Source organism: Mobula birostris, chromosome 23, assembly GCF_030028105.1.
Source record: "Mobula birostris isolate sMobBir1 chromosome 23, sMobBir1.hap1, whole genome shotgun sequence".
Taxonomy (NCBI): domain Eukaryota; kingdom Metazoa; phylum Chordata; class Chondrichthyes; order Myliobatiformes; family Myliobatidae; genus Mobula; species Mobula birostris.
This window is the reverse complement of record NC_092392.1, coordinates 20955355-20979954: the sequence shown is the minus strand read 5'-3', so window position 1 is coordinate 20979954 and position 24600 is coordinate 20955355. Positions and strand designations below refer to the sequence as shown.

The 24600-nt window shown below is 41.9% G+C and overlaps 1 protein-coding gene across 4 annotated transcripts in view; it reads left to right on the top strand.

The window, feature by feature from the left end:
- The window catches only part of sfmbt2 (Scm like with four mbt domains 2), a 226443-nt gene that overhangs the window by 77499 nt on the left and 124344 nt on the right, over positions 1 to 24600 (top strand). For all 4 annotated transcript variants that reach the window (XM_072241179.1, XM_072241180.1, XM_072241177.1 and 1 more), the window contains exons 5-7: positions 13090 to 13178; positions 13508 to 13754; positions 23262 to 23359. In XM_072241179.1, coding sequence (XP_072097280.1) covers positions 13090 to 13178; positions 13508 to 13754; positions 23262 to 23359 — 434 coding nt within the window. The remainder of the gene's footprint in view (positions 1 to 13089; positions 13179 to 13507; positions 13755 to 23261; positions 23360 to 24600) is intronic.

Genomic DNA, 24600 nt, shown 5'->3' with positions numbered 1-24600 from the left:
GATGAAGCCACACTCAGGTTGGAGGGACAACACCTTATATTCTGTCTGGGTAACCTCTAATCTGATGGCATGAACATTGACTTCTCTAACTTCCACTAATGCCCCACCTCCCCCTCGTACCCCATCCGTTATTTATTTTTATACACACATTCTTTCTCTCACTCTGCTTTTTCTCCCTCTGTCCCTCTGACTATACTCCTTGCCCATCCTCTGGGTTTCCCCCCCCTTGTCTTTCTCCCCGGGCCTCCTGTCCCATGATCCTCTCATATCCCCTTTGCCAATCACCTGTCCAGCTCTTGACTCCATCCCTCCCCCTCCTGTCTTATCCTATCATTTTGGATCTCCCCCTCCCCCTCCCCCTCCCACTTTCAAATCTCTTACTAATTCTTCCTTCAGTTAGTCCTGACGAAGAGTCTCGGCCTGAAACGTCGACTGTACCTCTTCCTAGAGATGCTGCCTGGCCTGCTGTGTTCACCAGCAACTTTGATGTGTGTTGCTTGAAGTTCTGAGGAGAATTTTTATTCAGCAATGATTTAGTAATACAGTGAATTCCAGAAAATTGAGTTATCGGACAGTCAGGGCGGTCTTGCTTATTTGGGACAACTCTTAAACAACAAAAACTAATCAAAAATAGCTGGGATTACCTTTGTTTATTTGGGACACTATTCTGCTTAATTGAGACAGGGGACTTCTGCCGAACAGCTTCTAACTAGTGTCAATCGCATGCATATATGTGGGCATTAGACACAGCACCGTACTTAGAGCAAACACTTCTTAAGTAGTGTCAGTTGTGTGTGTTTGTATTCAAAAAACAGTGATTTTTGTCACTGATAGTTGGTGAGAAATAAGCAGTAATGTGCTTTGCACGTTGTGGTTTCAAGCATTCAGGCTTGGAGATGGCAGAAACAGCCGAGAGTGAAAATAAAACAATTACACTACTTCAACAAGTTAGAAACTACGAAGAATTTGAAGGTATTAACAATCATCTTGAATGTCACACAGTTTCATAGTAATGTAGTGGTATTGGTACTGGGGCAGATCACTAACCTTTGGGCTGCACTGGACTCTCAGCTCTCATCTGTGTCTCTAAGTAGCTGTGTGCATATGACAGTGGCCACATCCCAGTGCACTGCTTTGACAGGTGGGCTATATTAAGTGAGGGTAATCAGCGGGTCTGGTGCCCTGGTGAGATGAGGACAAGCCTGTCCTAGCATGCAAAGTCGACTGGCGGACTGGTTGGATGAGATCAATAATGAGATCTAAAGGCCAGGAAGGGGGTTCTGCAATGCTCTATGGAGAGCGAAGAGCATGACGAAGCTCAGAAGAAGTCTTGGTCATTCACTGCAAGCAAGGAAGAAGCCAATTGTGACGACTACTTTTACCACTGGACCTAGACTTCTGAGGTCGAGAGAGTGGAGCTCCTTAGGGCAACGGCTTTTCCACTTTAAAAACTTCACCGTATAGGTTTCCCATCATCGTCAGATACGACGGACACCACCAGCCTGATAGTGTTCAAATTTGTTCTGTATTTCACTTAAGTACATAAATTGTTGCTCGGTTAAATAGCAGTTTGTCTTTTATACCTTTTTAACTATTTCTATAAAACTTTGGCTAATTGGGGCAGCTGCTTAACTGGGGCAAAATGTACTGGTCCCAATGTGTTCCAATTAAATGGAATTGATTGTATACATTACAAAGCAAGTTAAAGAGTGCTTGAAGAAGATTCATTAGGATATAAAATTCAAAAGGAAATTAAATAATTGAAAATCAAATCAAATGATAATTAATGAACCAAAGCAATCTAGACAATCAGTACAGATGAGTACAGCACTCTGCTCTTTCATGTGATTGGATAAAATTGCATTTTGTCTTTTAGCCATGCATGATGCATTCAGTAAGTATCATTGAGTGTTACTAATTGCTTTTATTACTTGTGAATAATAGTTTTTAAACGTACAGTGTTACAAAACCTATATTTAAGATGAGGAGTGTTGCAGTCTCTCAGTTTCATTGACCAGGCATTAAGCCATAGAATAAACTTGAGCTGTTGAGTGCAGTGATAGCCCAGGTCAGGGTCCTCTGCGTATGCAAGTTCCAAAGGTGGTGTCATCTGATATTCAGCTTGTTTTTGGCATCCATACCTGAACTTGAACTTTGCCATGTGGAAGCCAGAAGTGTACGGGAGGTCGAAAGCCGGCACTTCTGACCCACTGAACTGTTGCTAGACTTGCTGTTGAATCTGTTGGTGTTTCTAGTTGTTGTTCAGACCAGACGTCAGAACGGGGAAGAAAAGTAATGTCAGTGACTTTGACCATAGAGGAGTTAGCTGATAAAGTGGCCACTGAGTGTAATGGCACAATGCCGAGCTGACAGAAGTCATCACAGAGTGGGTATGACCTCAGACTGTGACTGGCTACTATGAAGTGAAACCTGTCTTGGCAGGTGGAAGAGCCACAGAATGAACATCTGCAGAACTTCGATTTCTGTAGGACCAGAAACCGGAGACGTGTGTGTGACTCAGCCCATCGTAAAATCTCTGGAAATCTTTGAAGGGATGGACTAAACCTCAGTTCTGGCACAAGGAGTCAAATCCTATCAACTGGGTAATAGATACATGAAGAATTCTGTAAGCGCATTTGCAAGCAGGGTTACCATGTGCTTTCCGACAAAGGTTAGATGAATGGATTTTTTTTCACATCAGCATTGTCCATAAGATAATGTTATATCTTTGTTTCTCTTGCAACCAAACCAAGTATAGATGATAGTACTACTAAAGATGAAGAGAGCTGCTGTCTGCACACTAATCCTCATGATCTTCTACAGATGCACAGTGGAGAGCATCCTCACATGCTGCGTCATACTGTGGTCGGGAAACTGCACCGCGGCAGATAGGGAGGCTCGACACCGGTAATTAAAACTGACCAGTGTATCTCTGGCACCGGCCCACCTGCCATCAAGGACACACATACTGCATGCAAACAGGTGCCAGGGGAAAAAAAACTCAGCAATATCATGAAGGGTCCCACCCACCCCTGCTTATGGACTTTGTTCCACTCCCATCAGGGAAGAGGCTACACAGCGTCCGAGCCAGGACCACTAGACTCAAAAACAGTCACTTCCCCAAAGCAGTCAGGCTGATCAGCACCTCCTGTCATGAACCCACACCCCCCCCCCCCACCGATCCCCACCACCACTACATACACATCAGATGTCACTTTATGATGATATGTAGGGTAACATAATTGGGAGAAATGTACATAATTCACAACCACAGACATGGGTTTGGGGTTTCGCTTTAAGAAGCTGGTCTGAAATGATGATGTTTTTAGTTAAAGGATTTTTAGCACACTTTTGTGTTGGTTTTGGAGTTCAATAAAATGTGTTATCGATTTCGTTAAACATAAAATGCCTCACTTATTTTATCTGAGGAAACCTACACATACAATCCGTGTCTGTACAGTATATAACAGTTACTTGTACATTCTGTTTTATATGATTGCTTTATATTTATATTTATTGTGTTCTTTATACTTATTGTGTTTTTTTATGCTGCATCAGATCCGCAGTAACAATCATTTCATTCTCCTTTACACTTATGTACTGAAGAATGACAACAAACAATCATGGATCTTGGAGGCCATCTGATAGGATAATGTCAGTGGTGGCTCTTGGGGGGGGAAAATACTTGCCAATTAGCCATCATCTTTCCCATAGCACAGCCAGATTTACATATTTAAGGACAGATCTCTTTCCCTTTTTGAAATTTGCTCATGCTAAACGTTTAGAGAGTACATTATGAATAACTGAAGTAGTTTAAATCTGTCATCTTCTGCTTTTATCTAATATTTAAAGTATTTATGACTATCCTACCAGTGGAAACATTTTTGTCATATTTTCCCATCAAGCTTTTGAACACCACTATTGAAGCTATTTTATATTGAGATACAGTGCAGAATGGGCTTCGAGCCACGCCACCCAGCAACCCCGATTCAACCTCAACCTAATCACGGGACAATTTACAATGCCCAATTAACCTACCAACCAGAACATCTCTGGACTGTGGGAGGAAACCAGAGCACCCTGAGAAAATCCACATATTCATGGGGAGAATGTACGAACTCCTAACAGATAATGATGGGAATTGAATGCAGGTCACTGGCATTGTGCCAACCACTACACCACTGTGCCACCCTATACTACTACACTACAGTGCCACTCATTTCTTATTCTCTTTGCATGAAGAGAATAAACCAAGCTTCTATAATTTTTTGACTGCTGTCTCTCAAGCCTAATAACATTAAAGCAAATCTCCCCTGCACCTTTTTCAAAGACTCCAAATGGAAAAAATTTAAAGCTGATTGGAGGGGGGTAAGTTCTTTACATAAAGACTGGTGGATGTATGGAATGACTTACCAGAGGTGGTGGCAGACACAGATGCATTAGGGGGCATTGAAGGAACCCTGGGATTGGCACATGGATGCAAAAAGATAGGGAGGTTCAGTAGGAGGGAAGGGTTAGATTGATTTTGGAGTTGGTTGAGTGATTGGCACAACATCGTGGGCCGAAGGGCCTGTATTTTCCTGTAATATCCTCTGATTTCTGTAACTTGATACCCTTTCTGAGGTATTGCGTCAAGAAGTGTGACACGATACTACCGCTGAACTCTACCTGCGTTTTAAAAAAAAACTTCAGAAAATCTTACTAGTTTCGAATTCCATTCTGTATGTGAGGCCATAAATCCCTTGTTTAGTGTTGCTTGTCTAGGCAGCTTCAAAACTTGATAAAAAGCTGAGAACATTTACAACGTGTTAAGTTGTAAATAGGGAAGTGAAAGCACATAACAATGCACGATGTTATAAACACGAGAGATTCTGCAGAGCAGCCCACACAAAATGCTGGAGGAACTCGGCAGGTCAGGCAGCATCAATGGAGAGGAATAAAGGGTCAACATTCCAAGCTGAGACTCTTCAACAAGACTGGAGAGGAAGGGTGGAAGATGCCCAGGTACGGTTGGGGGAGGGGAAGGAGAATAAGCTCGAAGGTGATGGGTGGAACCATGTGGGTGGGGGATGGGGAATGAAGCAAGAAGCTGGAAGGTGATAGGTGGAAAAGGTAAAGAGAGGAGAATGGACCATGGGAGGAAGGGAAGGAAGAGGGACACCAGGGAGAGGTGATAAGCCGGTGAGGAGAGGGGGGGCAGAGTAGGGAATTGAATGTGGAGGGGAGAAATTAGTGGAATTTAGAGAACTCTGTGTTAATACGAGGAAATCTGCAGATGCTGGAATTTCAAGCAACACGCATAAAAATTGCTGGTGAACGCAGCAGGCCAGACAGCGTCTATAGGAAGAGGTACAGTCAACGTTTGGGGCCAAGACCCTTCGTCAGGACTCTATGTTCATGCCATTTATGTTAAAGCTTTATGTTAGTATAGGGTTTTTGAAGACATAAGTTGAAAATGCGCCTTCCATGTTCCCTCATGAATATATGCTCCCCAAACACTAGACAGGTTGTCTTTTTGCAGCAATAACATGAATGGTGAATTATTTTGGTAATGCTGCAATGACTGGACACTGTAAAACAACCACACTTACACTGAGTGACCACTTTATTAGATGCAGGAGTGGAATCTGGTGTGGCGTTGTACTGCTGTAGCCCATCCACTTCAAGGTTTGACGTGTGTGCTTAGAGATACTCTTCGTCACACTATTGTAATTCATGATTATCTGAGTTACTGTTGCCTTTCTGTCATCTTGAACCAGTCTCCTCTGACCTCTCTCATTAACAAGGCATTTATGCCCACAGAAATGCCCCTTGTTGGAATTTTTTTTGTTCTTCACACCATTCTCCATAAACTCTAGAGACTGTTGTGTGTGAAAATCTCAGGAGTGCAACAGTTTCTGAGATATTCAATCCAACCAGTCTGGCACCAGCAGTCACTCCATGGTCAAAGTCGGCGAGATCACTCTTCTTCCCCATTCTGATGTCTGGTCTGAGCAACAACTGAACCTCTCGCAACACACACAAAATACTGGAGGAAGTTAGCAGACCAGGCTGCATCTATGGAAAAGAGTAAACAGTCGATGTTTTGGGCCAAGACCATTTATTGGGACTGGAAAGGATGAGTAGAAGAGTGACTTTCCCTTCCTTTCTAGTCCTGATGAAGGGTCTCAGCCTGAAACATGGACTGTTTACTCTTTTCCATAGATGCTGCCTGGCCTGCTGAGTTCATCCAGCATTTTGTGTGTGTTGCTTGGATTTCCAGCATCTGCAGAATCTCTTGCGTATTGGAATATGTCTACTGTTAATCTGCTTTGAGTGCTATAAGTAAGGTTTGTTCAATCTAGTTTCAGTCAGAATTTTTGCAGTTTCAGCACTTGATCCTGATAGAATTTATTGCATTTGTATTAGATCAGAAGTAGCTTTATGTTTTGAGTCCTGATGAAGGGTCTCGGCCTGAAACGTCGACTGTACGTCTTCCTAGAGATGCTGCCTGGCCTGCTGTGTTCACCAGCAACTTTTATGTGTGTTGCTTGAATTTCTAGCATCTGCAGAATTCCTGTTGTTAGCTTTATGTTTCTTTTAAGTTCTGAAAGTGAAGTCATGGAAGTGAAATTAGCTAAACTATAACTTGGCAATATTAGGGACGTATTAGTTAAAGAGTCATACAACATGGAAACAGGCCTTTTGGTCCAACTCATCCATACTGACTGTATTGCCTAGTGAGCTAGTCTCATCTGCCCGTATTTGGCCCGTAGCCCTCCAAACCTCTCCTGTCCATGGCTCTTGCCTAAAAAGCGTTTAAACATTGCTAATGTGCCCGCCCCAACTGCTATTTCTGGCAGCTCATTACAAATGTGCACCACCCTTTGTACGAAGGGGCTGCACCTACTGTTCCTTTCAAATCTCTGCCCTTTGATCTGAAACTTGTACTCTTGTTTTTAGTGCCCCTTCCCTAAGATAAAGACTATATGCTTTCACCTTATCTATGCACCTCATGATCTGTAGACCTCTGTCAGGTGCCCCCTGATAGCGTATCCCCACGAAATCATTCAGGGTTTTCCCCAGTCAGAAGCCCTGGATGAACAATGAAATCTGGAACCTGCTGAGAGCCAGATCAGAGGCATTCAGATTTGGAGATCAAGAATGCTACAAGAGGTGCAGGTATGATCTCTGGAAAGCCATCTCTCAGGCGAAGTGAAGACTCCAGAGTAGACTGGAATCGGAGAGGGATGCTCAACAGCTGTGACAAGGTTTAAATGCGATAACCTCCTACAAAACTAAATCTTGCGACATAGAGGACAGCAGACATTCGCGTCCAGATGAGCTTAATGTCTTCTTTGCTCGCGTTGACCAACAGAATAGGGAGGATCCATTGTGCACCACTATGCCTCCCGATGATCCATTGGTCTCGGTATCTGTAGATGACGTGTGGGCTGCTGTCAAGAGAGTGAATCCAAGGAAAGCATCCAATCCAATGGAGTACCTGACCGAGTACTGAAGACCTGCGCTGACCAACTGGCTGGTGTGTTCAACCTCTCGCTCTGGCAGTGTGTGGTACCCACCGGCCTCAATGACTATCGCCCAGTGGCACTTAGGTCCACAGTGAAGAAGTGTTTGAGAGGCTGGTGCTGAAGCATATCAACTCCTGTCTGAATGGTGATCCACTTCAATTCTCCTACCCAAGCAACAGGTCTACAGTAGTTGCTTTCTCTCTGGCTCTTCACACAACCCTGGAATATCTGGACAGCAAAGATGCATACTTCAGGATGCTCTTTTTCAATTGCAGCTCAGTATTTAACACCATCATCCCCTCAAAACTGATTAGTAAACTCCAAGACCTGGGCTTCAACACCCCCTTGTGCAATTGGATCCTGGATTTTCTCACTTGTTGACCCCAGTCAGTTCTATTTGGCAGAAACATCTCCTCCACAATCTCCATCAGTGCAGTAGCACTGCTGGGATATATAATTGGCCCCCTGCTCTACTCGCTTTACACCTATGACTGTGTGGCTAAGTACAGCTCCAACATTTATATACAAGTTTGCTGATGACGTGACTGTTGTGGGCTGTACCTGAATCAGCATACAAGAGCGAGATTGAAAACTTGGCTGAGTGGTGTAATAACAACAACCTCTCACTCAATGTCAATAAGACCGAGGAACTGATTGTAGACTTCAGGAGAGGGAAACCAGAGGTCCATGAGTGGATCAGAGATGGAAACGGTCAGTACCTTTAAATTCCTGGGTGTCACTATCTCAGAGGACCTGTCCTGGACCCATTGTATAATTATTGTGAAGAAAGCACAACAGTGCCCCTACTTCCTCAGGATTCTGCGGAGGTTTGGCATGTCATCGAAAACCTTGGCAAACGTCTGTGTGGTGGAAAGTGTACTGACTGGCTGAATTACAGCCTGGTGTGGGAACACCAATGCCTTTGGGTGGAAAATCCGACAAAAGTTGGTGAATTCGGCCAGTACATCATGGGTAAAACTCTCTCAACCATTGAGCACATCTACATGAAAAGTTACTGCAGAAAAGCAGCATCCATCATCAAAGATCCTCACCACCCAGGCCATGCTCTTTTCTCACTGCTGCTATCAGGTAGAAGGTACAGGTGCCTCAGGACTTGCACCACCAGGTTCAAGAACAGTTACTACCCCTCAACCATCAGGCTCCTGAACAAAAGGGAATAGCTACACTCATTTAAAGACTTTGTTCTATTGACATTTCATGCTCATTATTTATTGCTATTTATTTATATCTGCATTTGCACAGTTTACAGTTACTAGTTCGTGACGTTTATAGTATACACTTACTGTTCTATGGGTATGATAAGATTGGCCCGCAGGGTTGTATGTGGTGACATGTATGTACTCTGATAATAAATTTTACTTTGAACTTTGAACCTCTAGTTCCAGTTTAACCTAAATTTAGTGGAAGTAGACTGCACTGAAGTACTTCCTTCAAATTTGTATGCAGTTTTGGTTACGGTTGGAGTTGTAAGTTTTGCAAGGATGCTACTTACCATGATCAGTGTTTTAGGTTTGGTTGGGCAACAAACACAAAATGCTGGAGGAATTGAGCAAGTCAGGCACCACCTATGGAGGGGAATAAACAGTCGACGTTTCGAGCTGAGACCCTTCATCAGGACGGGAAAGAAAGGGGGTTGAAGTCAGAATAAGATGGGCAGTGGGCAGAGTACAAGCCGGTAGAGGACAGGTAGGAAGATGTGGGAGAGTGGGGAAGGGGGAGTCAAGTAAGAAACTGGGAGGTGATGGGTAGAAAAGGTGAACAGGTTGATTTTTTTGCTTTTGTTTTAAATCGTTGGCCCTGAGCATCCACTCTTAATAATTCAGAAACAGCTCTTTGCCCTCTTACATCAGATATCTGAGCCCTCCATGAATCCATAAACACTACCTCATTATTCCTTTTTTTTATTAACACCATTTATTTCTTTTAGTAATTCATAGTAGTTGTATGTCTTTTCACTGTACTGCTGTAAACCAACAAATATCACGTCATCTCAGTGATAATGAATTAGATTCTTCTGGAATCAGATGTGCAGCAATTGCTTTGTGACTGCTTCTGTTGAACTAGAGGATAGCTGCATTTGCCACTGAAGCCCAAAATTGTGAACTTGGCCAAAGTCCACAATTTAATGTTGTTAAGGTGATTTACACCCAGCAGCAAGCACTAAACCTGACTCTGAATGATTTTTATTGGGACCTGCCACAATTGGACACAGCTGTTGATGCTTGGCTGGGCAATAGTCACAGTAGAGTGCTAGATTTTATGTGCATGCTCCTCACGTTAGCCAAACAGTAACAATGTGTGTGTGAGAGAGAGAGAGAGAGAGAAAACAAACAAACAAACAAACACAGGGGGAAATGGCTTAGAAATGTGCAAAGAGAAAAACACAGGGGGAAATGGCTTAGAAATGTGCAAAGACGGATTTTCTATGTGCAAAGAGAAGACCCAAGCAGACTCTGGCAGAAGAGGCCTTGACAGGTATCTTCCAAGTTTGAGATTCATGGAGTCGTAGAACACCACAGCTCAGAAACAGGCCCTTTGTTGTACCTAGTCCATGTCAAGCTATGCTGCTTAGTCCCATCTACCTGCACCTGGTCCACAGCCCTCCATACTCCTCCCGTCCATGTACCTTACCAAACTTCTCAGTGTTGAAATCAAATCTTTCCCCAGCATGGAGAAATTTCACCTGACAGAATATCTCACGATGAACTTCAGGCTACTGCAAGTACTGTTGTCTTGTACAGACTCACACAAGCCACACAAACTGAAGTCACTAGTGACCTGCAAACTGAGAGAGTTCAATGATCTTTCTTTTGAAATATTAAGTTAAACGTTAAAATCCTTGTGTTCCAGTTGTCCACATTTTGTACTTTTGTTTACACAATATTTTCAGTATATTACAATTTTCCACTCATTTACTAATTTTAAGATGCTTCATGACCACTGAGCTGTAAAATGATTTTATACAATATGCCATCATCCTTCATTCAGACTCTGGCAAGCACCCAACGTGATAGTTATGGGGTTTCTTTTTAATGACATGATGTAGGGGTCAACTTACTGTTTTAAAATATTTTTGAAACAGTTTCTGCACATTTTCTCCTAGGTCACTTTTACTTTTCATGAAGGTTTCACAATGTTGCTGAAGCAAAACTAAAAGTACTTTGTTCTGTTTCCATGAATTTCAAGGTTCAAAGTAAAATTTATTATCAGAGTACATGCATGTCACCACATCCAACCCCGAGATTCTTTTTCCTGCAGAAATACTTAGCAAAGCTATTGAATAGTAACTGTAAACTGGGTCAATGAAAGAACAAGAGCCTAGAAGACAACAAACTGCGCAAATGTAAATATAAATAAATAGCAATAAATAATGAGAGCATAAAATAACAAGATAAGAGTCCTTAAAGTGTGATTGTTGGTCAGGGGGACATCTGAATAGATGAGTGCATTGAAATTGGAAATATAATAGGCATAGAACACTACAGCAAAAAAAAACAGGCCCATTGACCCACACCCGGACCATAGCCCTTTGTACCATTCCCATCCGTGTACCTATCCAAAATTGCTCTTAAATGTCGAAATCAAATCCGAATCCACCTCTTCCACCCGCAGCTGGTTCCATACTCTCACCACCCTCTGAATGACGTTCCCCCTCATTCCCCTTAAACATTTCACCTTTCACCCTTAACCTATGACCTGTAGTAGTAGTCTCACCCAACCATGGTGGGAAAAGCCTGCTTGAATTTATCCTATCTATACCCTTCATAAATTTTGTACATCTCAATCAAATCTCCCCTCATTTTCCTACGCGCTTGGGAATAAAGTCCAATTTATTTAATCTCTCCCTATAACTCAGTTTCTCAGCTCCTAGCAACATCTTTATAGAAAAGTAGAATACTTTGTTAGAATAAACTTGTTAAAATGAAGTAATAAGTTATTATTACCATATCTTTTTGACTGCAATAAAACAGCTAGATTCCAAACTTTCATTACTACTTTTCTAATTTTTTTCCTCTCCATCAAATCATATCTAACATTTTTGAGTAAGAGTGATCTTATGCTTTTATCTGCCTGATTTCAGTGCACTGTTTATTGGTTTTACACTCCAGTTAAGCACAATAACAATAATCATATTGTTACTGTATTTTGGACTTTATACACCCTTTGAGTTAAGCACAGTAGCAGTAATCATATTAAGGCACACTATTTCTGTGCTTGGACAGGGGAAAGTTTTCTGATTAATTGAGAGAGTTCATTTATGAACAGTGTGCAAAAATTAAATTTTGAGATGATTTTTGAAAAATACATTGTATGGAAAAATAATATACTGCAGGAAGCCTAAAGTTTTTGCATTCTATCTTGTGCTCTGCCAAGGTGCTGTGATAATCTTTGAGACTAAATAAGTAATTTATTAGCATTTGGCAAAAATGCTGGAATTGTTGCTACCTGGTTCAAAATTTATCTTGGAGGCTTCCACGTGAATATGCTTAATAGAATATCTAGGGAGGGTTATTATTATTTAAAGATTGTTTCATCATTGAGATAGGGCATTTTATTGTCTGCTGTGTAATTACTGTACTTGGGTTTGGATGATCTGTCATATTAAAATGAATTGTGCTGTTTTCTGATCAGTTAACACTAAAACCAGCCAAATGTATTCTTTCCTACTGTTTAATATACCCACACTTAACTATTGGAAGCTGTATGTAAGAGGGAAGAACACGGTAGACCTTGAGCTAAAAACCCTTTTCAACACCAGTCAGTTTGTGTGTTGGAGAATGACAGTGGAAGATTGTTTTGCCGTGAAGGATTGAATGGACTATTGATTCCTTTATCTAGACTGGGTTTCAATCATTGGGTCAGTGCCAGGAAAATGGACTGCCTTCTGTAGAGTTAAGAAGAGCAGGTAGTTATAATGTTGAAATTATCAAAATTCTTATAGCGTGAAGGGAGCCAGCAGGGAGGATATTATCCCAATCCGAGGAGTCAAAAGCCAAAGGTCCAGATTCAAATAAGGGTTTTCAAATGAAATGAAACCATAAGATATAGAAGCAGAGTTAGGCCATTCAGCCCATCTTGTCTGAGCAATCATGACTGATTTACTATCTCCCTCAATCCCATTCTCCTGCCTTCTCCCTGTAACCATTGACACTCTTTTACTAATCATGAGCCTCCTTTTTAACTCTGCTCAATGACTTGGCCTCCACGCCAGTCTGTGGCAATGAATTCCACAGGTTTGCTACCCTCTTGGTTAAAGTAGCTCCACCTCGTGAGAAGGGGAGAAATTTCCTTGCTTGCAGGGTGGTGGATGTTTGGAATTCTTCATCCTAGAGAGTTTTAGAGGCTCATTCTGCTCATTCGAAACAGAACTTGATAGATTACTGGATACTAAGCGAAAATCCGGTTTTCACATGCTTGGGTAGATCAGCCAAGATCTTGATAAATGACAAAGAAAGCTCAAAGGGCCACGTAGCCAAATTCTGCTCCTCGTTGTGTTCCTGTGTTCCCAAAGGGGGATGATTGTGTGGTTCACCAATGTACTTTTCCTGTTTTACAGCAATTTGTGAGAAATATGGAGACTGGACAGAATTTCTTATTCGGGATTTGACTGGTGCAAGGACAGCTCCTGCCAATCTTCTGGAAGGGGTAAGCATCTACAAATGGTCAGAGATGAGCTCTAGGGAACGTGAATCTCTGAACTTGCCCTTTGAGTAATTGTAATGTAGGGAAAACACACTCTCACATGCTCGCTCGCTCACTCACCCGTCCGCACATTCGCACTCAATTACTGCTAGAGTATGTCTTCATTTTCAATGTTAGAAATGATTTGTATGCAGCGAAACCGTACAACATAAAATAAGAGATGGCAATGTGTAAATACGTGCAGAATATGCAGTTTTCTGGTATTTAGAGAGTTTTAATGGGTACTGACTTCCAGTTTGTGCGCTCTACAATTTTCCTCTTATTTGAAACAGCCGCTGAGAGGGAAGAACACCGTGGACCTTGTTACGCCTAAATCTCTAATTGAACTTCAGGATGCTAAAAACCCTTTCCAATTCTGGATTGTCCGTGTGATAGAGAATGTCGGTGGGAGATTGTGCCTGCGTTATGAAGGACTGAACGATATTGAAGATCACGACCAGTGGTTATTTTATCTGGACTGCAGACTCCGCCCAGTGGGATGGTGCCAGGAAAATGGCTGCAAGCTTGAGGCTCCAACAGGTAAGTGTTACAAGTCTAGGAAAGGACAAAGGAGCTGGTGTACAAAACGTGACCATTTAATGGTCTGCTGTTGTGCAATATATCAGTAATCCACCATATTAACCAGGTCATTGGCTGAGCATAAGGTTCCCTGCATGGTCAGAATTTCTTTGGCTGTGGAACCTAATGTTGCCTGAGGAATGGACAAAAGGTAAAATTAAAGGTGAGCTCTATTTATCACATATACATCAGAACACAGCGAAATGCATCATTTGCGCACAGTCCGTGCTCAGGGCAGCCCGCAAGTGTCCCCCTGCTTCTAATACAGCATGCCCACAACTTACTGACCCTGACTCGTGTGTTTCTGGAATGCGGACAGAAACCAAAGGAATCCCACGCGGTCACGGGGAAAGCGTACAAGCTCTCCTTACAGACAGTGGCAGGAATTGAACCCCAGTCTCTCAGCTGGTGCTGTAGCAGCTGGCCACTACGATACCATGCCACTCCAGGAGTCCCCCTTGATTCAATACCAATTACATTTTTTTAAAAGGTCATGGAATTTGATCGTAAATAAAATCCTTTCAGAAGGGAAGAGAGAGGAGAACAGGAAGGACAAGCATTAACAGAAAACTGCCTGTAGACCAGGGGCATTTTTGGCCTCTTACAACAAAATCCTGTAGCAGGTAAAGGGTGGTGATGTAAGAGTGCTTGTTCCTCATCTTAGAGAAAGCAACCTAACAAAAAATCTAGCTGACTCTGGCAAAAGCCTCCTCCTCTTGAACACCTGCTGCTATGAGGCACCAGTTCAAAGGATTCCACGCAGCTGTGCTTTCGTAAAAATGGTTGAGTACCCAATTAGAATAAAGATTTACCTCAGAACACATACAGAGAAGCCGAATGAACGATTTTTAATTGACCTTTTACACTTTATACTGAGCATTAACTTCTGACTGCAACATTCATATTTGTTCAAGGTAGAGGCTGAAATAAAAAGAAATAATTTCTGGAAATTGCTTGACCTGTACGAGAAGGTTGCAATCCGTGTACATTATTTTTAGATTAGTTTGCCAAGCAATATTTCTTGCCTAGTAGGCAATTATAGAAATATAAAAATGTTATAAAAAGGGCAGCACAGTGGGGTAGCGGTTAGTGTAACACTGTTACAGTGCTAGCTGCAAGATCAGGGTTTGATTCCTGCGGCTGTCTGTAAGGAGTTTGTGTGTTCTCTCCTTGACAACGTGGGATTCCTCTGGTTGCTCTGGTGCGATGCATTTCGCAGTATGTTTTGATGTACATGCGACAATAAAGCTCATCTTTAAAAAAAATACAATTCATATCGTCATTGCAGGGTATTTTACAACAGGATTAAACCATAAGACCAAAAGACAAAGGGACAGAATTGGGCCACTTGGCTCATTGAGTCTGCTCTACCATTCCATCATGGCTGATTTATTATCCCCTTCAACCCCATTCTCCTGCTTTCTCCCCATAACCTTTGACACCCATATCAAGAAACCATCAACCTCTACTTTAAATATTATCCAATGACCTGGCCTCCACAGCTGCCTATGGCAATAAATCCCACAGATTCATCACCCTCTGGCTGAAGAAATCCCTCCTCATCTGTTCAAAATGGACGCCCCCTCTACTCTGCAGCTATGCCCTCTGGTCCTAAACAACACTACTGGAAACAACCCCTTCGTGTCCCCTCTCTCTGGGCCTTTCAAAATTTGATAGGTTTCAATGAGATTCCCCTCACTCTTCTAAACTCTAGTGAGTACAGGCCTAGAGCCATCAAACGCTCCTCATTGTTAACCGTTTCATTCCCAGAACTATTCCCCGGATCCACCTGTGGATCCTGTCCGTTGCCAGCACATCCTTTCTTAGATAAGGGGCCCAAAACTGCTCTCAATACTCCTCATGCGGTCTGACCAACGCCTTAAAGCATCAGCATTACATCCTTTTATGTTCTAGTCCTCTTAAAATGAATGCTAACATTGCATTTGCTTTCCTTACCACTGACTGAACTTCATAACATGAAGAGCCACTGACACCAGAAGGCTGTGTTTCATTGGTAGGTGGGCATATGAAAGTATTGGCATCCTTCCTGCTTTTCTTCCCCCTCTCGGCCCAGCCTCTCCACCCACCCTCTTCTCCCCCCACTCTCTTCTCCCCCCTTCCCCTCCTGCCCCCTATTTTAACATTCTTTCACTCCCATTATTCTGTCTTTCTCTGCTCTTTTAAATTATCTGCTTTTCCATTATTACTTACTTCATATGCCTGTTTTCCTCCAAACCCCTCACTGTTTCATTCTCTCCTGCTCTAATGCCAAAAATATCCCTGATATTTAATCAGTTTCTGTTTTGTTTTGTTCTTTTCTGTCCCTGCCTTTCTTCCTATTTGAAGGGATTTTAGTTACTATCGTGACTTCTTAAACAGAATTGGCATTTTTAATGAAGAAGGTCCCTTGTCCATTCTTCCAACCAAATTAGTATATGTTATTTAAGTTATTAAGCAACAGCAAAAATACACACACAGTGGCCACTTTCAGGTGCATCTTGTGAAGGAAAATACCTAATCAATCAATCATTTGGCAGCAACTCAATGTGTAAAGGCATGCAGACATGGCCAAGAGGTTCAGTTGTTGTTCAGACCAAACATCGGCATGGGGAAGAAATGTGATCTAAGTTACTTTGACTTTGGATTGATTGTTGGTGCCAGATGGGATGGCTTGAGTATCTCAGAAACTGCTGATCACATAGGATTTTCATGCATAACAGTCTCTAGAGTTTACAGAGAATGGTGCGAGAAACAAAAAACATCCAGCGAGCGGCAGTTCTGTGGGTGAAAACATCTTGTTAATGAGAGTGGTCAGAGGAGGATGACCAGGCTGGGTCAAGCTGACAGGAAGGCGGTAATAACTCAAGTGACCATGCATTACAACATTGGTGTGCGGAAGAGCATCTCTGAATGCACAACACGTCAAACCTTTAAGTGGATGAGCTACAGCCATAGAAGATCACAAACATACACACAGTGGCCACTTTATTAGACACAGGAGCTACGTAATGAAGTGGCCACTGGGTGTATATTCCAGAGTGTTGTATAAAATTCCAAGGGATTCTATATATACAGTCTCATTCTATTCAAATTTCTACGCACCTACTTCATGATTTACCATGTTGAACCTGCTTTCAAAAAGCTCTTCACATATTACTTTTCATCAGTCCATACATTAGTGAGCCCTCAGGTACCATTTGCAAACCTCCTCAATTATTATATAAAAATTCACAGCATAATAATCTAAATCTGTTATGCCAATACACTTCTTCCTCTTAAGTGTATTAATGCATAAGAACTTCATTCAGAATCTAGAAGTTAGCAGTTAACTTTTACCCTGTTGAGATCCTATGGAGATTTGCAAATGTGTTCTATAAAAATATTAATATATACATAATTGCTAACATCTATTTTCTTTTATATTTGAAAAGCAATGTACTCTGTGAAATTGCACATCACTTTTGATGATGGGCATGCCTTACGGGCTTGTCACAGCTGAATTTTTGCATATTGGCATCTTTATAAAGTGTTGGCTATGCTATGCGTCACTAACTTGAAGCTCTTACAACAACACAAGAGACTATCCAGTCCATTTAGTAAATGACAGTTCCTTGGAGAACAATCTTCAATCTAATTTTCAAATTAAATATCCAAGTACGTACATGTCACCATATACTACTCCACTATTCACTTTCTTGTGAGAAATACAGTAGAATCAGTAAAAAAAAACTACACACAAGGAAAGTCAGACAAACAACCAATGTGGAAAAGAAGATACTATGCAAATACAAGGAAAAAAAAAACCCCAAAAATCGTAATGAATAAGTAATACTGAGAACATGGGTTGTAGAGGCCTTTTAGTTGAGTTTGTAGGTTCTGAAATCAGTTCAGAGATGTGGTGAGTGAAGCTGTCCATGCTGGTGCAAGAGCCCGGTGGTTGAAGGGTAATAACTTCTCCGGAACCTGGTGATCTGGGGCCTGAAGCTCAGGTACGACCTCCTTGATGGTAGAAGCAAGATGAGAGCATGCCCTGGATAATGGAAGCCCTTGATGGATGTTCCTTGTTGTGGCAGCACACTTTGTAGATGTCCCCAGTGGTGGGGAGGGCTTTCCCTGTGATGGACTGGGCTGTATACACTACTTTTTGGAGGATTTTTCCATTCAAGGGCATTGGTGTTTCCATACCAGTCAATATACTCTCTACCAAACATCCATAGAAGTTTGCCAAAGTTTTAGATGTCATATCAATAATAAAAACTTTATTGATCCTGAGTGGGAAATCCTTTCATTACAGCAGCAACATTTAAAAACACACTTAGCAGTGTGCAGACTTAACTAATAATAAAGTACAGAATAATAATGCACATCTCTGTCTGCTCGGATGGTCTTGAAATGCTCGTGTAACCAGGTTGAACACAAAAACACTGCACTCCCGGTGTTCCCTCTGGGTTTTGCTCAGTGCACTAAGCTCATCCATTTTATTTCCCAAAACCTCAAGTTTCCCTTGATGATTGCGGGGACAGAAGGTTTCTCCTTTTAGCCTTGACCTTCGCTGCAGCCCTGCGGCCTTGGCGGTGCCTCACAAGCTCCCGCGGGATCTTGGACCACACTCTGGAAGTAGCATCAGTGTGCGAATCTTTACAAACTCCTAAGAAGTAGAGGCGCCACCGTGCTTTCTTAGTAATTGCACTTGTGTGCTGGGCCCAGGCCTGATCCTCTGAAATGATAACACAGAGGAATTTAAAGTTGCTGGCCCTCTTCATCTTTGATCCTCCAATGAGAGCTGGCTCATAGACCTCTGGTTTTCTCTTCCTGAAGTAATCGGCGCCTCAGTCTTGCTGACATTGGGAGAGATGTTGTTTTTGTGGAACCACTCAGCCAGATTTTCAGTCTGCCTCCTAAATGTTGATTCATCACCACCTTTGATTTGGCCAGTGACAGCAGCATTGTTAACAACCTTCAAAATACCATTGGAGCTGTGCTTAGCCACACAGTTGTGAATCTAAAGCTAGCAGAGCAGAAGGCTAAGCACACAGCCTTCCGGTGCGCCTGTGCTGATGGAGATTGTGGAGGTGATGTTGTTGCCAATCCAAACTGACTGGGGTCTGCAAGGGAGGAAATCGAGGATTCAATTGCACAAGTTGAGGTATTAAGGTCAAGGTCTTGAAGGCTATTGATTAGGTTTGAGGGGCTGATAGTACTGAATGCCAAGCTGTAGTCGATAAAGAGCATCCTGATGTATGCACCTTTTCTATACAGATATTCCAGGGTAGAGTGAAGAGCCGTTGAGATGGCATTTACTGTGCACTCGTGTGCCACTAGGCACATTGGAGTGAATCCCTGTCACTTCTCAGGCAGGAGTTGGTACGTTTCATTACCAAGTTCTCAAAGCACTTCATTGTGGATGTAAGTGCTACTAAATAATACTTGTTGAGGAAGACCACAGCATTCTTGGGCACTGAATTATACTTGGGTATAATTGAAGCCTGCTTGAAGCAGGTGGCTGTCTCAGACTCCTGAGGCGAGAGGTTCACGATCTCAGTGAACACCCCAGCCATTGATCAGCGCGGCTCTTTAGGATTTTACCAGATACCCTGTCTGGGCAGGGTGCTTTTTTTGGGTTCACCCTCCTGAAGGATGCTCACATGTTGGCCTCGGAGACTGAGGTCGTAGGATCATTGGGGGATTTGGCAGTTCGTGATGGTTCATATTTTGACAGTCAAAGGTATTGAGCTCATCTGGAAGCAAAGCCCTGTTTTTGCCTATGTTGTTTGACTTTGTATATGTAAATATAACAGAAGAAAATCATTTTTAAACATCAATCAGTATTTAAATTAAAAAATAGATTCAAAGTATCCTGAGATGAGGCTTGCATGTTAATACAGTACGTTAAATTTGTATTTCATTATTTATTTATATAATCTTTAAGCTATTTTGAAAGTACAGTACTCATAACAATGTTCTTTTTTTCTTAGGAACATTGCTTTATTAGTACATGGGTTTCTACAAGTAAAGTAGTTGTCTGGTTTACAATATAGGTGGTACTAAAGTTGAAGATGAATAAATTTTGTCCCCAAAAGTGCTCCCAAATTTAATTCCTCCTTAATCTGCAGAATTTATATGTTCAAGCTTACATCAAAAAAGTCTGGGAAATACATATAAAGTGATTTAAATTTTAAAACTACATTTATTTTATGTCAATCCTTTGCCATTGATTTCACAGTGGGCTAGATTGTGGAATACTAAATTTTACTTGGTTAGCAGAAGGATGATGCAAGTAAAGTAACTACAAGGGCTTCTGATTTTTTTTTTCTCTTTCTTGTCTTGACATATCTTTGAATTTGAATTTTGAACATATAACTTTGAAATCATTCCAAATGTAAGCCCTGTCCTAGTTTATTGTGCTCTGATCACTCCATATTTTTTTTGCAAACTGATGGAACACAGGGATCATACAGTTCTTAGAGATCATACCGTGTCCACTTTATTAGGTACAGGAGTGTAGCTAATAATCAAAATCGGCATCAAACATAAAATGTCACCGGCATGTGTTGTGAAATTTGTTAACAGCAGCAGTACAATGTAATAAATGATAATATAGAAAAAACTAAGTAAATAAGTAAATCAATTACATTAAGTATATAGATGTATATTAAATAGATAGTGTGTTGGCATGTGGTTAAGGCATTGGTCTAATGATCTGAAGGTCACTAGTTCAAGTCTCAGCTGAGGCAGTGTGTTGTGTCCTTGAGCAAGGCACTTAACCACACATTGCTCTGCGACGACACCGGTGCCATGCTGTATTGGCCCTAATGCCCTTCCCCTTGGACAACATCGGTGGCGTGGAGAGGGAAGACTTGCAGCATGGGCAACTGCTGGTCCTCCATACAACCTTGCCCAGGCCTGCACCCTAGAAGCCTTCCAATGCGCAAATCCATGGTCTCACAAGACTAATGGATGCCTATCATCAAATAGATAAATTAAAAATAGTGCAAAAACAGAAATAATAACAGTGAGGTAGCATTCATGGGTTCGATGCCCATTTAGGAATTGGATGACGGAGGGGAAGAAGCGGGATGTGTGCCTTCAGGCTTCTGTCCCTCCTTCCAGGTGGTAACAGTGAGAAGAGGGCACGTCGGGGATGATGGGGTTCCTTGATAATGGACGCCGCCTTTCTCAGGCACCGCTCCTTAAAGATGTCTTGGATACTACGGAGACTAGTGCTGGAGCTGACTAATTTTACAACTTTCTGTAGCTTTTTTCAATCTTGTGCGGTAGCCACCCCCCCCCCACCACCGTACCAGACAGTGATGCAGCCTATCGGAATGGTTTTCACGGTACATCTGTAGAAGCTTTTGAGTGTTTTAAGTGACAAATCAAATCTCGTCAAACTCATAATGAAATATAGACGCTGTCTTGCCTTCTTTATAACTGCATCGATATGTTGGAACCAGGTTAGATCTTCAGAGTTCTTGACACCCAGGAACTTGAATTGCTGACTCTCTCCACTTCTGATCCCTCCATAAGGACAGGTGTGTGTTCCCCGTCCTACTCTTTCTGAAGTCCACAATCAGTCCTTCAGTCTTAATGACATTGAATGCAAGTTTGTTACTGTGACACCATTCAACTAGCTGGTATATCTCACTCCTGTACGTGCTCTCGTCTCCATCTCAGATTCTACCATCAATGGTTGTATCATCAGCAAGTTTAGAGATGGCATTTGAGCTGTGCCTAGCCACACAGTCATGGGTATCGAGAGAGTAGAGCAGTGGCTAAGCACACACCCCTGAGGTGTGGTAGTGTTGATCGTCAGCAAGGAGGAGATATTATCACCAATCCACGCACATCGTGGTCTTCTCGTTAGGAATTCAAGGATCCAGTTGCAGAAGGAGCTACAGAGGCCCAGGTTCCATAGCTTATTGATCAGGATTGCGATAATGATGGTGGTAAATGCTGAGCTGTCATGTGGCCACTGGAGTGGAACCCAGTGTGTAGCTCATCTGCTGCTGTGGCCCATCCACTTCAAGGCTTGATGTGTTGTGCATTCAGAGATGCTTTTCTGCACATCACTGTTATAATGCATGGTTATTTGAGTTACTGATATATTGCTGCCACATTGAACCAGTCTGGCCATTCTCCCCTGACCTCTCATAAACAAGGCATTTTCACCCACAGAACTGCCACTCGCTGGATGTTTCTTTGTTCTTCCCACCATTTTCTGTAAATTCTAGAGATAATCGTGAGTGAAAACCAGAGAAGATCAGCAGTTTCGGAGCTAGAAACTACCCTATCTAGCACTGACAATTATTCCACAGTTAAAGTCACTTAGATCACATTTCTTCCTCATTCTGATGTTTGGTCTGAACAGCAACTGAACCTCTTGACCATGTCTGCATGCTTTTATGCATTGAGTTGCTGCCACATGATTGGCTGATACAATTGTATTAATGTACAGGTGTACTTCATGAAGTGGACACAGTATAAATCAAAGAACTTAATAAATTTCATAATTCAAACTCTGGCTTTATACTACATTGTGTAAAACAGATATTCTTTTACATGTCCCTAATATGTTGATTGATCCTGTTTGTTCCCGCCGTGTAAGGTAGTGATTAGTATCTTTCATTAAAACTTCAAGCTCAGTAATCTCAAATCAAGGTTGCTCTTGATCACATTTGGGTTTGATGCCTTTTAAAGCCTCATGAGGGATGGTCGGACTTGGAGTACTATGAGTCATTTTGGGCCCCTTATCTAAGAAAGGACATACTGGCATTGGAGAGAGAGTAGAGGAGGTTCATGACAATTATTTGGGAAAGAAAAGGTTAATATATGAGGAGTATTTGATGCTTCTGGGCTTGTACTTGTTGGAGTTTAGAAGAGTGGGGGTGGGGATCTCATTGAAACCTATTGAATATTGAAAGGCCTAGTTGGAGTGAATGTGGAGCTGATGTTTCCTAGAGTGGGGGACTCCAGGTTCAGTGGGCACAGCCTCAATAGAAGGACTTCCCTTTGGAACAGAGATGAGGACTTTCTTTAGCCAGAGGATGGTGAATCTGTGGAATGTATAAACACAGACAATTGTGGAGGCCAAGTCATTGGGTATATTTAAATCAGAGGTTGTTGGGTTCTTGATTAGTAATGGTGACAGGGCATGAGGAAAAGGCAGGAGAGTGGGGTTCCAGGGGATAATAAGTCAGCCATGTGTGATAGAGCGGACTTGATGGACCAAATGGCCTAATTCTGTTCCTATGTATTATCGTTTTATGGTCTTATTTTAATAGAATTGCGAGACTATTCCTGCAAAATACCACTTTCTGAGATAGAAAAGCAACAATAGCTTTAACAGTATGTTGGGAAGAACAGTACAAAAGGATGGATTTCTCAATTATGGATATTGTATTTTAAATTGCCTGAAAAGACTGTAGATAATGGTGGATAGTGAACAAGATGCTCCTTGCTCTCTTGCAGAAATCCAGTCTCTCAAAAGTGACTCGGAATGGAAAGATGCCCTTGAAAAGGCCTTGTCTGAAGCTGAAAAGTTTTCATTACCACTGGAAGTGTTTAAGGTAATTGTTTTAACTTATAGCAATACAGATACAATACCCTGCAACTTCCTCTCAAATACCAGTCAACTTCTGTGTGATTCCTTTTGTTGATAACCCATGCTGAGGGATAGTTTAATATAGCCAGTTAACCCAATATAACATAATTAGGATATGCGAAGGAACTGCAAGAAACACATCCATAATGAGAATTAGTAAAGTACGCAGGTACTGCCCAAGATCTCCTAAATACAAATTCAAAATCTGGTCATTTCATTTTGAAAATTAACCCTATTAGGGAAGAAATGTCCAAAGTCTTACAAAATGAATCTTACAAAAGATGCCTGGTTTGGGGATAGATGCAGGAAAAACAGACCATATAACAGGTACTAATGAAGGGTCTCGGCCCAAATCGTCAATGTTTATTCATTTCCTTTCATGCTACCTGACCAACTGAGTTCCTCCGGCAGTTTGTCTTGCTCCGGATTCCAGCATCTATGGAATCTTTTGTGTTTATGTGTGGTGTATAACATTTTTGCCAAAAATTGGAAGGTAATTTCAAATACAATACAAGCTGAATAATTTCTTTGTCATTTGTACCTTATGACAGGCAACCAGTGCATTACCTGCATATTTTGCAAAAGTCATTGCTAAAATTGGCTAAAGTTAAAACAGGCTTGTCTAACTGCATTCAAGATGGTGTTGTTTTGAATCCGGTGCATTATGAAGACGCCACAGGAACTGTATGGCCCACAGCATTCTCCAGTCCATTTTATTGCCTAATAGCCAACCTACACACATGAAGAAGCAGCAGACTGAATGAAGAAAAAGAAATTGCCATTGACCATGTGGCCTGTTCTATCATGGAAATACCCTTAAAGCCACGGTGACCCTCCTAGCCATTAAATAATCTGCTAAACAAGGATGCAATGCTGAGGCTTAATAAGGCACATGGGGTATTGTGAGCAGTTTTGAGCCCCTTAGAAAAGTTGTGCTGGCATTGGAGATGGTCCAGAGGAAGTTCATGAGAATTTTTTTTCTGGAAATGAAAGGGTTAATGTTTGAGGAGCTTTTCAAGGCTCTAGGCCTGTACTTGCTGGAGTTCAGAAGATTGGTTGGGGGCAGGGGGAATCTCATTGAAACCTATCAGATATTGAAAGCTCTAGAGTGGCTGTGGAGAGGATGTTTCCTATAGCGGGGGAACCTAGAATAGGAAGGCACAGCCTCAGAATAGAAAGGCACCTGGAAGAGCAGAGATGACTCAG